The sequence below is a fragment of the Asterias amurensis genome, chromosome 14 (genome assembly GCF_032118995.1).
Source record: "Asterias amurensis chromosome 14, ASM3211899v1".
Lineage (NCBI taxonomy): Eukaryota > Metazoa > Echinodermata > Asteroidea > Forcipulatida > Asteriidae > Asterias > Asterias amurensis.
The window spans coordinates 8355279-8367675 of NC_092661.1; the positions used below are offsets into that span (position 1 = coordinate 8355279).

Consider the following 12397-nt stretch of genomic DNA (forward strand, 5'->3'; position numbering starts at 1 on the left):
ACTCTGTGTGCTTTCAGGTGCATAATAGGTTTTCTCGGTCAAATTCGGCAAATGAGCAGCCAATTTCATTTTCAGGCGCTCGAGTTAAAGCTATTTTGTCTCTCCGGTTTTTACTGCGTTTCAAATTCAGAATTCGGTCATTCAATTTCGTTTTGAGGCATTCAAGTTCCTAGCACACTCATTCTTTTTCATGACACACAATCATCATTCAATTTAGCAAAGCTGGTTCGACTGCAGATTTTGCTGATTTAATCATTTTTAATTTCGTAAAGAGGCAATCAGTTTCGCTCACTGAGGATTCAAATAAGTACGACTAAAGAAATACGAATAAACAGATAAACTGTATAAGGCAAACCGTTTCGTACCTTCACAGGTTCAAGATGGAATGCTCCCTTCAAAAAGGCGAAGTCGAGTTGAACACTACAATCAATCTTTCAAAAAATGTAAATTTATTTTCTTTATTTTATGTTTCCAGTAGACTTTACCTTGGGCCAAATGGGGTTGTTTTCTTCTTTATTTTTTTCGGGAGATCTTCAATGGTTAACTGACCAAGACCTAACATTTGAATGTGTTTGAATGTTTTGTTTTTTGTTAAAAGAAAATGTTTTTCCAGTTGTTGTTTTTTGTAAATATTCACCAACCATCTGTTGGCGTGCCAGACATCTTGGCAAATTATGTTCAAGAGTGCCAAAACATTAACCGCATGCCATTAACATTCGTATAAGGAAACAACAAGTTTAATAACCAAGCGTTTTTAAGACTGCACAAATATCAGAATTGACTGCCTCAAAATGAAATTGAATGACTAAACTCACGCCTCAAAAACACTCTTGCGAATTTGAACGCAGCTTCGATGAATTGTTAAATTGAATAATTATTTTGTTAAATCGAATGACGTAAAAGTAGACTTGACTAGTCTTAAATAGAAAACGAATGACCCATTTTTAATAGTAATCGATTTCGTGCGAAATAGAATAGGCTGCTGGTTAAATTGGCTGCTCATTTTCCGAAATTGACCGAGAAAACCTATAAAAGGCTTCAGGCCTGAAATCTTTTTTTTGGATGAGCGAATACCCCTTTAACTTCAGAAGGAGCCGTTTCTCACAATGTTTTGTACTATGAACAGCTCCCCATTGCTCGTTACCAAGTAAGTTGTTATGCTAACAATTATTTTGAGTAACTACCAATATTGTACGTGCCTTAATAATCTAATGATATGGAATTTACCACAACTATAGGTTTTCTCGGTCAAATTCGGCAAATGAACAGTCAATTTCATTTTCATGCGTTCGAATTAAAACTCTTTTGCCTCTCCAGTTGTTACTGCGTTTCAAATTCAGAATTCGGCCGTTCAATTTCGTTTTGAGGCATTCAAGTTCCTAGCACACTCATTCTTTTTCATGACACACAATCATCATTCAATTTAGCAAAGCTGGTTCGACTGCAGATTTTGCTGATTTAATCATTTTTAATTTCGTAAAGAGGCAATCAGTTTCGCTCACTGAGGATTCAAATAAGTACGACTAAAGAAATACGAATAAACAGATAAACTGTATAAGGCAAACCGTTTCGTACCTTCACAGGTTCAAGATGGAATGCTCCCTTCAAAAAGGCGAAGTCGAGTTGACAACTACAATCAATCTTTCAAAAAATGTAAATTTATTTTCTTTATTTTATGTTTCCAGTAGACTTTACCTTGGGCCAAATGGGGTTGTTTTCTTCTTTATTTTTTTCGGGAGATCTTCAATGGTTAACTGACCAAGACCTAACATTTGAATGTGTTTGAATGTTTTGTTTTTTGTTAAAAAAAAATGTTTTTCCAGTTGTTGTTTTTTGTAAATATTCACCAACCATCTGTTGGCGTGCCAGACATCTTGGCAAATTATGTTCAAGAGTGCCAAACCATTAACCGCATGCCATTAACATTCATATAAGGAAACAACAAGTTTAATAACCAAGCGTTTTTAAGACTGCACAAATATCAGAATTGACTGCCTCAAAATGAAATTGAATGACTAAACTCACGCCTCAAAAACACTCTTGCGAATTTGAACGCAGCTTCGATGAATTGTTAAATTGAATAATTATTTTGTTAAATCGAATGACGTAAAAGTAGACTTGACTAGTCTTAAATAGAAAACGAATGACCCTTTTTTAATAGTATTCGATTTCGTGCGAAATAGAATAGGCTGCTGGTTAAATTGGCTGCTCATTTTCCGAAATTGACCGAGAAAACCTATAAAAGGCTTCAGGCCTGAAGTCTTTTTTTTGGATGAGCGAATACCCCTTTAACTTCAGAGGGAGCCGTTTCTCACAATGTTTTGTACTATGAACAGCTCCCCATTGCTCGTTACCAAGTAAGTTGTTATGCTAACAATTATTTTGAGTAACTACCAATATTGTACGTGCCTTAATAATCTAATGATATGGAATTTACCACAACTATAGGTTTTCTCGGTCAAATTCGGCAAATGAACAGTCAATTTCATTTTCATGCGTTCGAATTAAAACTGTTTTGCCTCTCCAGTTGTTACTGCGTTTCAAATTCAGAATTCGGCCGTTCAATTTCGTTTTGAGTCGAGTCAAATTCCTTTAGCACTCTGTTCAATTTAGCGTATCGTCATTCTTTTTCGTCACACACACACGCCTCAAGAAGCGTCTGTGAATTTGAATGCTGCTTTGATGAATTGTTAAATTGAATGATTATTTTTGTTAAATCGAATAACGTAAAAGTACATTTGACTAATCCCAAAACGAAATCGAATGACGCTTTTCAGTAGCATTCAATTTCGTGCCAAATAGAATAGGCTGGTGGTTAAATTGGCTGCTCATTTTCCGAAATTGACCGAGAAAACCTATATTAATTCCTGATTAAATTAATGTTTCTGCAATCCAGATTTTCTCTGAGCATATTCTGTGCATGGTGAGGATGGAAGACCACACCGGTTGGTGAGGTGCTGTAGTTTTTGAGAAATGAGTAAAACAATGTCATGAAAATATGTTTTTACATGCTAAAATAATTTTCGTCTCATGATCACTGAGACGAAAACTATTTTCATGAAATTATATTTCTCAAAAACTACAACACCCCAGCAAGTAATATTTTTAGAGAAGCTTTCTACTATCAATATCATCAAACTGTGTAAGTTTAGTGTAAATCTGTGGACATTGTGGGGTTTTTTTCCTACAAAAAGTACATAGAACCCTTTAAGGTGCCTGACTAGCAGGCTGAAATCGAAGTCATTTTAGGAACCAAATGCAGCAATTACATCATGTTACCCGCTTCGGTGTCTGATTCTTGCACTGATTGAAAAAGACACGAATCAATTCCGGTCTTTGTAAACTAATAGGTCTACTAATCTAATTGAAAAGGACACACGAATCGATTCCAAGTTTTGTAAACTATGGTCTACTAATCTAATTGGTAAAGAATCGATATCAATCTTTGTAAACTAACAGGTAAACTAATCTGGAAACCAATCCGAGCAGTTAAATGAAAAATCGATTAGAAGGAGCCACTCTACAGCCCGAACTTTTGAAACGGTTACGAGAATCGATTGCAACCTAAGTATCGTAAAGTCATCTCAACCGCTGTGCATTCTCATCAATCTAAGCTCATCAGACAACTGCTGCGCGTCGCTGACGAAACCCAGACACTCTCACGATCACCAATATAAGATTAGACTTGTGTACAAGTCGTTAACAATGTATATCGCGGTGATAGCGTTCCGACTCTTTCGCGATTCCCGCGACACTGGCGGTATTCTCGCGAGACTGCTGCCCGCCGCGAGACTACTGCTCTTACGGCTGCGTTCATGGGAAAAGTAGTCGGCAGCCAGCAGTTTCGCGCGAGAGCAGTGATCTCGCGAGAGCAGTATTCGATCGCGGAAACCTGAATCATTACGCCACCTTCACGACTCTCTCACCACGGTAGACCTTTAACGACTTGTCCACAAGTCTAAGAGCAAATCGGAAATAGCACATTTTTACGACCGCCTCCACTATTTATTCACTTAGGTCGTTATGCGAAGATATGATAGTCATTTACAGAGACTTATAGGTGCTCTGTGTTTACTGCGATGTTGGACCGGGGGATCGGGGCAATATCACGGCATGTATCTCGGGTAGAGAGGTATGACAACCCGTTGCTGAAATTACTACCCGGAAAACCATGCAAGCTTTTAAAGATACTGTCACAAGCTGTAGTTCTCTTTGGTTTGACACAAAGTACACTGAAACATTCGAAACAGCGGTGTGCAAGCGAGATCGTCACTTCCAGACCCAACGATCGCCACAGAATACACAACTAGCTACACAAATAGTTTTTATAAAATTTAAGTTTCAAGCCTATGAAAGTTTACTTATGTTTAACTAATGTTTCCTTTTGAGGCATAATTGATTCCAGTAAAGATTTCTCAAATACCGAAATGCCAATTTTAAAAATGTCAAATCCAAATATCAAAGGCACAATTTTAAAATAATCAGGGAATACTGCTTTGTACTTTGTGCATGCCAACAAAACTATACATGGGAACCAGTCAAAGATAACAATTTAGATTGAACATTAAATTGGTTGGTAATCTGCTCATGCCAATCAGAATGTCCCTTTCCTTTCAACAGGTCTGTCTGTGTGCTCGAATAGCCTGTAAAAAAACAGGACAAATTTACCTTTTCCCCCAGTGGCCGGTAACTCCTTTAAAACAGTAATACTTTCCGTACAGTGTAGACATTTAGCACATTCCAAATGACATTAAATGCATTGGTGAAGCCAGGATATCACGTCTCTTATATCATACCGCGAATAAACTAGACACAATTCAAATTGCTTACTCTATAAGCTGATAACATCTCACTATGTAAATCCGCGTCATCTCTTATTAGCCAAGGCCGAATCGGTAACTCGGGGTGTCTTTACGTCAATGCTTGTTCTGCCAATACCTCCAAAAGGTAAAGGACTAGGTGAGATTCGCAGACCCGTGGAGGGAGAGGCGAATATGGGTTAATTCCATTTATGCTTCGACTGGAAGGAATTGTTGGTGTGGTGAGAGTCCGTTTTAGTATCTGCTCATTTGAATTCAAATGTATGGTATTTGCGACATTGCTCATGTGATCACGTGATTGTGTCCGTGGGATGGGATCAAATAACTGGAGTGGAAGAGTATAACACTAACTTTTGTTTTATTCACGACAAATCAAGCCCGATTCATACTTGGGAAATGCGAATGCGCTACAATATTATTGACGTCACGGGGTTGTTTTCGCAGCGAATGTTTTCGCATGAGTTGAGCACCGGGCCCGATTTCATAGCGCTGCTTAACGGTAAGCAAATGTTCATGCTGACTGTAGCCGAAATTGCTAAGGTGCAAGTGTATTTCACAGGTTAGCAGATGAATTAGGCGGCCATTGCGCGTTTACCATGGATTTGCATTGTGACGTCATATTATTTTCGTGCGGTAAGCACCGGAAGGTTAGCATGCCTTTCTTGTGCTTATACGGTTAGCAGCGCTATGAAATGAAAATCGCACAGTAAGCACAAAATCGTCCGCTAAGCAGCACTATGAAATTGGGCCAAGTTCAACTGATGAGATTTAATTGTTGCGAATTTGTGACGTCAACATTCGTATCGCAATCGCAATCGCATGAAGTATGAACCGGGCTTCAGTAAATCCACAGAGAGCAGCAACTTAGTGATCAACTTTGCTTCTTGGATTTCACGAAGAACACAACAATAGGCCTATACGTATACAAACAGCGGTAGTTTTAAGAACAACTCCAAATTACAGTAATAAACGTACCATCTTAATTCTAGGTGGTTGGGCCGTGGACTGTGCAAGCCTCGCGCGTATCCGAACATTCGGGCATGTTATAGTGCGCGAGCAGTGTTTCCTTTACCAATATTGAATAACTGTTCGTGGGACAACAATTAGAGTGGAAACACGTTTTAGTTTATTCTTTCAAAATGTTTAACATAAAATGAACTGGTGGTTTTGGCGTCTCGTGGCCAAGCGGTCAGGAACCAATTGTATAGAGCTGCTTAAGCACAAACATTTGCTTAGCATGAAATTTCTTCCTTAAAGGAACACGTTGCCTGGGATTGGACGAGTTGGTCTATAAAAAGCGTTTGTAACCGTTTTTTTATAAAATGCATATGGTTGGAAAGATGTTTTAAAAGTAGAATACAATGATTCACACAAGTTTGCCTCGAAATTGTGTGGTTTTCCTTTTACTGTGCGAACTAACACGGTCGGCCATTTATGGGAGTCAAAAATTTGACTTCCATAAATGGCCGACCGTGTTAGTCGACGAGGTAAAAGGAAAACCGTGCACATTCGAGGCATGTTTGTGTGGATCATTGTATTCTACTTTTACAACATCTTTCTACTCATATGCATTTTATAACAAACGGTTACATAACCAACTCGACCGATCCAAGGCAACGTGTTCCTTTAATAAAAACAGGATTACCAACCATATTTAATCCTGTTTTTTTATCATCATATGGAAGAAATTTCATGCTAAGCAAACTGTTGTGCTTAGCAGCTCTATGAAACTGGGCCCAGGTGCACTACATGACCCAAGCTTGGATGTTTCTAATCGGTCTTAACACTAACTTGTGTCCTTTTAAAGCGAGGCACTGAACCATTAATGCGTTGTCCTTCGGGTGGGACGTAAAGCCAAAGGTTCCGTGTCTTGTGTATTAAACAAACCAAGTAGACCCTATCACTTAACGCTATAAAGAGCAAGGGCTTGCACCAGATTTGTTCTGGTATTGTTGGCTGCAGATTGCGCCACAGCATCTTGTAAAACATTACATGGTGGTATACATAAATGGGTCTCGTATTCTTTCAAACATAGTTCCGCATAGAAAAGGTAATGAGTACTTTAAGACACCTCGGTGTAATAAAGCGCAACATGAGAACATGGTTCTATTATGGTTAATTTCCATGTTCACAAAGGGACAATAGAGCTAGCCACGCTTTGAAATATTGTGCGATTAATCTTCCGTAATTTACACTCGGTAAAACGATAGCGTCACTGGCAGGATTTCTGTTCCAGGATGCACCGTATACCTTTCAGTTCCCCAAACCACGTAGGCCTACTAATGATGTTAACATCGAGACTTGATGTGTGAAGTTGAACAATTCTCACACCGTCTTTTTGTAAAATAAAAATGCAATTTGGGGTTGTGCAAGGCTGATAACGTTTTGAGTGTCCCTGTGGGATTCAACGAACGGGAAGTCTTGTGAAAAGAGGGATTTAATTTCAGGCCACTCTTCCTTCAAGTCAATATCTGAAATTGGCAGCAGACGGATAACTTGCCGTCCTAATGGGGACGGATCTTTATATGCGTGTATTCTCCATCGATGTCAATAGTTTGACGCATTGGCAGCAGACCAAGGAGTGTGTGAGTATGTCCTGAACAGAAATTAATGGTGGGACTTGTTCAGAGCCATCCGAAATGGCGACTGTAGACCTTTATCACGCTGCCACCATCTCGGTCATGTTCCCTGTTTCCATAACAATAATGAATGCTAACATTCTTGGCGCAAACATGGCACCAGACTATTATTTCGTCCAGCATCAGCAAGATGGCCACACCGTAATAAAGGTATTTAGCTACGGCTACGACTGTAAGGACGTCCAATACTTCAACCCATGGTAGCGGGTATCAAACCGTAGTCATAGCCGCAAATTTGGACATGGCCTGACAAACACAGATGGGATTTTAGAGTACCCGATACACTGCAACAGTGCGGAGGGCAATCTAGGTAGTCTAGTTGGTAAGATACTGCTCTAGCATTGCATTACCCGAGTAACATGTCTCTGATATTTGTTCACATGACTAGGGAAAATACTGAGTATACAGTGCTAACACACATCGGTGTATGGGTAAACCCCAAAATTAATAGATGGCAACCTCGATCTCAAACCTGACATCGACCTATAAAGCCATCGCTCAACCTCTAAAACGTCGGTGAAGCCAACAGTAATTGTCTTATTTTTACTCATTCGTTAATGGAATGGTTAAAGGGTTGCTGCAGTGTTTTTTTTTAAATTCATTTAAACGATTAAACATGACTTTTTAAACTTGAAATATGTTTTTCTATTTTTTATTAAATGCCCAAGTATTTTAAAAATGGTTTTCAAGAGATTAGGGGAACCCACCCCGCCCCTAAAAGGGAGCCTTCATTTGCATAAACGTGACGTCGTGTCGGTAACCCGAGCCGTCGGGCCCCCTGGCTGTGTGCATATAGAGACGTGTGCACTGTGTGGCCTGGTACCTAGGCGCGTGTAGTTAGGGACCAGACTCTTTTTGTCGACGATATGTTTGAATTCCCGACGTGACGTCGATGGTAGGGGGGCGGTAACAATCCACAAAATGGGGGCATGACTCTAATATTCGCTAATTACGCAAGTCAGATATGTCGGGAATAAACAAAACACATTTTATTGATGTTCAATACGTATATCAGAAATAAATGACAGCAAAATTAACTGCTTTATTTGAATCCACTGCAGCATCCCTTTAACTTAATTGATACGCATAAGCCCTGGGGATGTGGTGTTACTACTAATTAACAGATACGGTCCACTGACTGTGCCGAAATTTACTTTTAAAATGTATGCTTGGTTATGATGATTGCAACAATTGTATGAACGATCGATAAATTTGCAACTTGATTTCAAACAGGTTTTACATTAAGATGTCTTTTTTAGAATCCAGTTTGACCGATGGCATTTCTTAGCATTGGGGGGGGGGGGGGGGGGGTTAGATAGCTCACGTCTTTGGAAGAATTTAGGAAACACATTCCAGAATGTGTTGAAGTGTTGGGATGCGTTTAGTATTGATTGAGTCTACTGGTATTAGGTGAGGATGACTGGCAGTGATTTAAAGACACTGCGGACACTATTGGTAATTGTCAAAGACCAGTCTTCTCACCTGGTGTATCTCAACATAATTATGCACAACATAACAAACCTGTGAAAATTTGAGCTTAATCGGTTGTGGAAGTTGTGAGATAATAATGAAAGAAAAAACACCCTTGTTGCTTTCAGATGCTTGATACAGTACCTCGAATTTTAAATCTGAGGTCTCGAAATCAAATTCATGGAAAATAACTTATTTCTCGAAAAACTACGTGACTTCAGAGGGAGCCGTTTCTCACAATGTTGTAAACTATCAACCTCTCCCCATTACTCGTTACAAAGTAAGGTTTTATGCTACTAATTATTTCGAGAAATTACCAATAGTGTCCACTGCCTTCCAAGTGGAGGATACGTTTTGTAACCACTCTAAGTGAAATTAATGCCGATAACAACTTTGGTTAGAAGCCCATCACCAGCTTCTGACAGTAATCAACATTTTTTATGAAACTTTTACCAATTCAATCAGTTTTCATGGCCCAAAATTTGGATCTTGGATTTTGAACACACTCAATTTTAAAGGCACTACACTATTGGTAATTACTCAATATAATTGTTAGCATAAAAACTTACTTAGTTAAGAGCAATTGAGAGCTGTTAATAGTATAAAACATTGTGAGAAACGGCTCCCTCTGAAATAACGTAGTTTTCGAGAAAGAAGTAATTCTCCACTAAAATATATGATTTTGATTTCGAGACCTCAGAATTAGATTTTGAGGTTCCAAAATCAAGCATCTGAAAGCACACAACTTCTTGTGACAAGGGTGTTTTTTCTTCCATTATTATCTCGCAACTTCGACAACCAGTTTCGTTCAAATTTTCACAGGTTACTAGTTATTTAATGCATGTGTTGAGATTCACAAAGTAAGAAGACTGGTCTTTGACAATTACCAATTAGTGTCCAGCGCATTTAGACAATTAACTTGATATAAAATATTCTCAACAGCGCGTTCCTTGGTTGAAAAATAAATTAGTTCACGCAGGTCTTATACTGTCTTTAAGCACAACAGCCTCTGAAAATGATTTCAAGAATACAAGAGAGTTGCATTTATAGAAGATGTAAAACGACCATTAAACAAGCAGTAAAAGTCCCTACTCTAGGAGTGACATCTGGGACTGATGATACCGTGAAAACCTGCAGGGTGCCTGCCGTGTAGAAGGTGATTAGTACCCACTAGCATTCCACTCATGTGACGATCAGGGTCTCGAAGTAAGTCGGACACAAGGAAACATTAAATTGAAACGGGACATAACATTGCTATGTGCTCAGAGCCCACTCAGTGATTGAGAGTGCCTGCTACCTGGCGGGGATTGATGCCATGATTCAATATGGATTGATCGGAAAGGATTTAGAGTTTGCCTCTTGGACGCGTTGAGACAATTCTGTTTCCTGAGAAATTGATCACCCTGGCGGGCTGTTTACTTTTATCATATAATAAGAATTGTAGTTTAGGGCTTTGGGTTAGGGCCTATGTCGTCAGTGCTATCCATTACATGTGATTCACACTTCTCCGGGATGGAAGAGTCAGTTTCATCTTATCTTCTAGCATACAGTATACTGTGCAAGTATCGCGCATTCGAACATTTTCATCCTTTAAATGCACTGGACTCCATTGGTAATTACACAAAGTAATTGTTAGCTTACAAACTTACTTGGTCACGAGCAATATGGAGAGCTATTGATAGTATAAAATCATTATGCGGAACAGCTCCCTCTGAAGTAACGTAGTTTTTGAGAAAGGTGTAATTTCTAACTCAAAGTATTAAAAGACTTCAAGCCTGCAGACTTTTATTATGCACCTGAAAGCACACACATTTGTGCAACAAGGGTGTTTTTCTTTCATTACTTGCATCTTCGATGACCGAATTGAGTAGAAATGTTCACAGATTTGTTATTTTATGCGAATACTGGGAAAATACGAGTCCTCATTACGTCCACATCACTTAACTATAACATGTATCAGATAGAGTTTAGTTGCTGATGTAAAAAGGGTATTATGTGAGTAAGTACACTCAAATCTCAGAGCAGAGCGTAATGCCATCCCATGCACACCCTCCTCCATACTACTTAACGAACTGCATCCGGAAGACCGAAGCCCCCCTCGGCATGAGGGGTGCACAGAAGAGGACAGGAACTACATTTGATATTCAGACCCAATCCACATCTCATTCAGCAGATCGTATACCCCCGGGAGTTACGGGCAGGGAGGGGGGAGTGTCGCAATTACTCTGGTGTTTTCACGCCGAAGGATTTCACCCAGAGTCCCCCGAGGCGAAGCTTTTGGAATCTATGCTCCGGTTCGTGTCGCGCATACCGACCGTGCTATATGGGTAATGTGGTGCATAATGCTTGATGTATACAAGAATAGGGATTTAATATCAGTCGATTTTCCAATTCCAACTGGACTTACCTGGTTTACAGGCAATGTTTGTTCAAGCAGGGTTCAGAAATCATCGCTGATGTATCTTCTTACTAGACTGATTTGGTGTCAAGTGGAATATCCCCAAAGAGGTACTCGTCGTGTTGTAGGCATATCCACAATATTTAGACATTTTCTATCAAGTTTCGATTAACATAATTTCCTCTTCGGGGTAAAATAAGTTAATAACGATCCGCTAAAAGCTTAAGTTGTAGGAGTCCCGGCCGATTTTCTAGCGCCCGCCCAGGAAGTAAAGCAGGACAGTTGTTTTCAGAAATGAGAAGTCTCCCGAATTCCGAAAATCAACTCCGTGGTAGTACTAGAATACAAAGCAAGACAAGTTCTCAAAAAAAAAAAAAAAACAATCTACCTGGCAATATGGTGTTACTGCATACCAAACATATATTGATACCTTGCCATGCAATGCCTCAAATCCCACACTGAAATATGTTCTTTTATTTGTAGTTTTTCTTTTACTTTATATATCTTTAGGTATTCACTTATTTATTTGGAGAAGAAAGAATAGTTACTGGCCTGACGTTTTTGACTTTAACAGATTCTTTCTCGAAGGCTAAAACAATGTCATTTATTTTACTTATTTGTTTATTTGATAGTTTATTTACTTTTTGTCCTGGTGCAATAATATTCTGAACTTTCGTACCTTCCGATGAAGAGGAACTTCCCGGATTCACCAAGACGTCTCGTAGCCTTCAGTAGGTTTGTAATAGTCTCCCCCTCGCAGAAGCAAACCACCACCTTAGCAGTAGGGGTCTTCTGTAGGTTCCCGATCACCTTGTCGAATTTCCTGGCCGATGATCTGCTGGCAATAGAGTCTGCTGTGGCGATGCAGACGCCGGCCTTCTTGGCTAGCGTCTTGAAGGCCTCCATACCTCTCTGACCATAGTTCCCTGAAATGGGCATACAATAATGCAAGACATTGGTTTTACATTTGAATTTTAGGTTTCTTAAAGGAACGTTACAGAATTGGTAAAAACAAAATTGTGAAGATCACAGATTTACGTCAAACTTACACGGTCGAATGATGATGATAG

At 39.3% G+C, this 12397-nt stretch overlaps 1 protein-coding gene across 3 annotated transcripts in view; it reads right to left on the reverse strand.

Annotated features, from left to right (window-relative positions):
* The window catches only part of LOC139946997 (metabotropic glutamate receptor 1-like), a 100828-nt gene that overhangs the window by 15939 nt on the left and 72492 nt on the right, over window positions 1-12397 (reverse strand). For all 3 annotated transcript variants that reach the window (XM_071944803.1, XM_071944805.1, XM_071944806.1), the window contains exon 3: window positions 12007-12253. In XM_071944803.1, coding sequence (XP_071800904.1) covers window positions 12007-12253 — 247 coding nt within the window. The remainder of the gene's footprint in view (window positions 1-12006; window positions 12254-12397) is intronic.